Source organism: Nanorana parkeri, unplaced genomic scaffold (genome assembly GCF_000935625.1).
Source record: "Nanorana parkeri isolate BGI_ZX_2015 unplaced genomic scaffold, ASM93562v1 scaffold137, whole genome shotgun sequence".
Classification (NCBI taxonomy): Eukaryota; Metazoa; Chordata; class Amphibia; order Anura; family Dicroglossidae; genus Nanorana; species Nanorana parkeri.
In genome coordinates this window covers 1,232,906-1,238,805 of record NW_017306405.1, presented here as the reverse complement: position 1 = coordinate 1,238,805, position 5,900 = coordinate 1,232,906, and the positions used below count along the sequence as shown (strand labels likewise).

General features: G+C 39.3%; 1 protein-coding gene across 1 annotated transcript in view; it reads right to left on the bottom strand.

The window, feature by feature from the left end:
- Window positions 1–5,900, bottom strand: part of SHH (sonic hedgehog) — a 23,536-nt gene that overhangs the window by 13,119 nt on the left and 4,517 nt on the right. The window contains exon 2 of the mRNA XM_018553989.1: window positions 1,573–1,834. Within this exon, the coding sequence (XP_018409491.1) occupies window positions 1,573–1,834 (262 nt within the window). The remainder of the gene's footprint in view (window positions 1–1,572; window positions 1,835–5,900) is intronic.

Genomic DNA, 5,900 nt, shown 5'->3' with positions numbered 1-5,900 from the left:
GGTTTCCTGCCCTTAGGAAATGGTTCTAATAAGTTAGTACACACAGCATTTTCATACCCCAACCAATGTCTCCCAGAATTTACTAGAATCTACAGAGCCTCCAAATACTAATTTTGAATATCACAATGTTGATAAGATAATTCTATTACTGGAGGTAATTCTGGAATCCTGAAAACAGCAAGAAAAGAATTAGCCAATATAAAGCTGCCCAAGTTGGCTCAGTTCACAAAGCTTTAACACGAGGTTAAGTTACTTGTTTTTTTTAAAGAAGGATCTTTATTCTTGTGTGTCAGTTATGTGAACTGAGTCTATAGCTAGGTATACATATGACCACTTGACCTGGCCATTGGTTGAGGGGCCAAAGTTTAACAAAAATGCAATCTTTGTTTGGCCCCTCTTTCAGTACTGGCACGTCTCATTGTTGGACTGTTCATTTTAAGTGTTAGGATAGCAGTAGCAGTAAGTGTACATTTAAGGGTTAAGTGTTAGGGTTCAGGTTAATTTTTAAAGGTTAGTTTAGATTAGGCACACCGATAGGGCTAATAGTTAGGAATAGGTCAGGCTTGGGGGGGCATTTTTGCTTAATGTAAAATTTAATTTTTTTTTGGCTTTAAAGGGTCCATGTTTTATGTAGTGCTGTGGGCTGCCAGCACTTAAAGGAGAACTATGAGGTGAGTGCTTTTCACTCAGCCTCATAATCTGAGCCGACCTGTGACAATGAAACTGTCACAGGTCGGCTCAGTAGATCGGGAAGTGAGTGAACACATACCGGCGCTCGCTCACTTCTCGATCCTGTCACTGCAGAGAGCTTCCAGCGCTGACTGGCGGAACGGACGGGGTAGGGGGGCGGGTATAGCTGACTCTGCCTCTAGATAGGCAGAGCAAGCTGTCACTCACGCAGCTGGGCGGATCCAGGCATAAATGTCGGGTTCCGTTTCAGCTGCGGCGTCTCAGTATATCGCGAGCTGCAGCTTGCGGTATACTGAGCTTTGGGTAACGGGAGGAAGCTAGTTTGTGTCCTCCCGTTACCCTTCGGAGAACTATGGGGAAAAGCCCTAGCCCCATAGTTCTCCTTTAAACCTAATACATGGACGTTTAAAATAGTTAGCTGCATTTTGGCCTGCAGAAAGGTTGTATGAAGTTACTGTATAAAGCAAGTATTTAACATGCATCTGTACCTTCCACTTTGGTTTATATATATTAAAAGGGATATCAGTTGACTATGAGGGTTGCCAACACACAATGCAACAGTTGCTTTTCAGCAGATTAGGTCCAATCTATCTGATATGGCTTTTGAGTTAAGATCATATAATTTTAGTTCTCTTGGAAGTAAAATGCTGGAGGTTTTACTCCCAAACAATGGGTGAAACCAAACCTACATGAGCATCCTGTCTTTTTTTGACACAGTTCAGCTGCTGAAGAACGACAAGTCCTACTGTATCCCTTTAGCCCCTAGCTGGCAGGGCATGCTAGGGGTAGCAGCTCCTAAATAACTAGAGAGCCACAGGTTGCTTGTCTGTGATTAAGACTTCATGTAGGAGATGGTGATCAAGTGGTCTTAGTTGATCTTACCTGCTTTAACAGAGCAATGGATATGAGCTTTGGACTCATAGTAGACCCAATCAAATCCAGCTTCTACCGCCAATCTGGCCAGCATGCCATACTTGCTGCGCTCCCTATCAGAAGTAGTGATATCCACAGCTCGCCCTTCGTAGTGTAAAGACTCTTCTGAGTGGTGCCCATCTTCATCCCAGCCCTCTGTCACACGCAATTTCACGCCTGGCCACTGGTTCATCACTGAGATTGCCAAGGCATTGAGTTTGTCTTTGCATCTCTAGAGGGAAAGAGCAAACAAAGAGAGGGTAACGAGTCACTACAGAGATAAAAGAAGAAACTCCAAACCCTTGAAAGAACCTGCAGGACAAGTTTGTGGAATTTATGATGAGATATTGCTGATAATAGTTACAGCTGTCTTAAAGGCTCAGTCCACCAAAGATTCTTAATCAGTTTTTGGTTGATGCCAGAGATTTAGGTGACCCACCAGCCTCTTATATCTCTGATATAGTGGCAATATCTCAGTAACTCAGTAACTAAAGTTCCCAGCTAAGCTTTCTGCTAAACCTCTGTGTATCAATACTGCTGTGACCTGGCAGAATGGGTAGACCCGCAAAAGCTTGTCCTGAAAAGATAATTGTTAGTGTTCATGTACAGTACTCAACTGTGTTGTTATAAAGGCTGCATCATAGTAGCCTCATATGGCTACTATGACCTTATGTTTGTATATATGTAAAATGCAGCAGGTGGAATGAGACTTAAAGGCAAGAAGAAAAATCGGGAAATACAAATGGGGAGCCTCAAGAAAAAACTTTCAAGTGTCTTCAAAGAACTGCAATATCTGTTTTGGTAGATTGAATCTTTAAAGGAATTTTGTCACTCATAGATAAGCTCCTGGATATACAGCATGTCACAGTTTAAATAAAGTAACATGTTATCATGCCAATATTACAGTGTAATACAATATTTGGTGTGGGCACAGACATTTTGAATAAATATGTGTTTTTACAAAGCAGCATGACAGCCTTCTGACTTGATGAAACTTTTAGCTTCTGAGTTGAAGTGACCTATAAGGAACAGACGCATTGCCTGCTCACTGCAATGGCAGCATGAATCTACAAAAACCTAAAAGGCTTTATCTGTGTAGTATCTGTATAGTAATCTGCACTACAACTCTCTGCAACAGTCTTTTCTTGCCCACCATGTGACAGATTTGCTTCAGATAAAACATGCTTTTTCTATTTTGTCCAGCTGACCATTCCTAATCCTTGGGAGGTCGAGACTGGAACTCACCAATCTTCAGGCACTGCTTCCACATTACATAATGACTGTCAATGTGGTCAGTGTATTCCACAGCAGTGATGATCGAATCCGGAGAATTGCCAATCCTTAATTCACCTGAATGCTGGCAGGCATATCTGTCTAAACTCTTATGCAATTCAGGAATCCGGTAGATTTAGGATTCACTGATTTTATGATTGGACTTGACAAATCTGTTTGCTTACATTCAAGCAAATAAAAAGACTGCATCGTTTGTCATGATATTTTCATTCTTTTCGTTTTTTTGTACTCATTTAGTTTGGCTGTGCAAAGCCTGTTCATAATAGCCTAACATGTTCCCCCTGCTAACAGTGTAGAACATCAGAACATTGAAATATGATTGCACACTGGTTGCTACGGGTTATTACAAGATCAAATCTTACAATACAAGATCAACCATTAATTTACTGCAAGATTATTATTATTATTAATATGATATTATTATTATGCATGATTTATATAGCGCCAACAGTTTGCGCGACGCTTTACAATATAAGGAAGACAATACAATTCAAGACAAAATGGTAAAGAGGGCCCTGCCCCTGAGAGCTTACAATCTAAAAGATAAATCTATTAAGCATAGTAAGTTTTACTCCAACATACATATAAGGATCAGGACACCCATCATGTCTCCCTCTTGACTGCAAGTGGCCTGGTCTGCAACAGGTTGGATCGCCCACAGCAACATGATAATCCCAGTGCCTTATATAGGTCCCCCCCCCCAAAGTCAACTTTTGGCACATAAATTCTAAAATAGCCATGAATAACTAAGAAGATTTTCTGGGGTTAATTTACTAGAGGCAAATAGGCTGTTCACTTTGCAAGGGAAGTTGCACTTTGAAGGGGAGATTTTCCTTAGCTTGGTAAATGTGGTGAAATTTCACTTTGCCAAGAATACCCAAACACATGCAAGGAAACATGATTGGATGATGGAAGTCAGCAGAGCTTCACCTCATTCAGTAAGTTAAGGTGAAACTTCACATGCAACATTCAAATTCACTTGCATGGTGAACAGCCTATTTGCCTTTAGTATATCAACCTCCCTATATCTGTTTAAATAAACCTAACTCAGCTTCCAGTCCCTTATTTTATTTTTAACTTCCTCTTCACCCGGTTGGTTATGTAAACTTATTAAAAAGTTTACTGTCATTATCATAAACTTACCAATTTAGGATATGGTCCCACTTAGGACCATAAATATATGGTATTCAGGTTATACATATATATTTAAATACTGCTCAAAATACAACTGTACATATAAAGTGTAAGCCTATATTTAAGGCTGTTCAAGGAAAAAGTAGTATCCTATTGTGTTCCCAAGTTTTAAAGATTTTAATTTTAGCTTGCACCGTGATCATCAATACAGGTTATTGGACAATTGACAATTTATTTATATTTGAATGGAGATGCATCCAATCTATGGACAATCACAATTCAGATTTCCTAAAAATGCATGTCCTCTTAAAATTGGACAAATCTGCAATATATATAGATATATATAGATATATATAGAGCTATATATATATATTTGGGCAAATCCAAAAATGAACAGTCTGCTAAAGAACAACTCAGTTTGCTCATATATTCACATGCATTTATTATATATGTATTTATTCCTGTAATTTCAACTTGTCCTGCCAACCCCACTACTACTCCAAACAAACAGCAATGTGAATCCTCCAGATTTCAATATTCGTTTATCATGTAGCAGCCTTTCTGAGCTTTGCTGCATCGAGTTATCAGTGGTGTACAGCCAAAGGGCTTGGGAAAATGAAAGGGACCGCATCGAGGTATCTGCACAAGGTCCTGGCTTCTAAAGATGTCAGTCAGCCACCGTGCGACCTTAAAAACTCACGCCATGGACTTTAACAGACTGAACTTATGCTAGAAGACAAATGCTGTCAGGACTTTAAATGGGGACCCGGGATTTACACCGGAAAGTCTGTGGATCCTTTTCACAGGAATTCCTTGTTGAAAAGTGTCTGAAAGCTCAATGCCCTCCTCGCACACCATTATCTGGCCGGCCGTGTCCTCGCCTTGCAGATCACTCAGTAGGATCCTTAGCGCTGGAGGTATGCGCAGGGTGTAAAGTGCCATGGACACACTCGGCTACAAACTTCTATACCCGACAGGAAAGATAGCAGCAAGGGCTGGGGAGATAACAATGTTAGAATAACAGGTGACTTGGACTTTAGGAAAGGCAGTGAACAAACATTATTTATCTTGAATGTCACTTGAAAAATTTCCTTTAGTCTCTATGGCATCCATACTTTCCTTCCTATTGCCTAGTAAGATCCTGCAGCAAGTTAAATATTTCTGGGAAAACCCCGACAAAGAATATCTGAAATCAGAAATCATAACATTGTTTTCTCTATTGCAAGCTGGATGACTTTAAGAAAAGTTAAAGCCCAAAAACACTTTCCGATGAACTAATTTGGTTTGGATAAGATGATTTATGTATCAATAAGGATATAGATGTCATTAATAATAGGTCATTTATGTGCCAGTATTGTGATATGGCATTGTTAAATCGGTTAATTTAGGGAACACTTGAACTTTTAGTTGTGTGACTACAAATACCAGCATGCCAAGGTAGCCGGGCAACCTCTACTGACACCCTGTTTATTTCTAAGAAGGTGAAGTAGACCGTCCGAATAATAAACTACTAATAATCTATACAGATAAGTTATTAAATCGACTGAAATCATTCATTTTATTAATCATTGATCAATTAATAAACTCTGTGCTGATCAAACTCCCCATGAAAAGTAAATAGCTCAGGTTCTGTATTTAGAAACAATCAGTGGATGTTGTTGTACAACATTTCTTTTTTTATATTTAGAAGATTTCTATTTTCTATTTTGACTTTTTTTTCTAGTATAAAAGGATCCTGCGCTGGCTTCAGTCACATTTATTTCTCTTTTTACAAATTCTCTGGGGGGAATTTATCAAAACAGGAGCAGGCCGAATCTGGAGCAGTTGTCCTTGGCAACCAATCAGCTTTTTTTTTTTAGTTTATTTAGTTA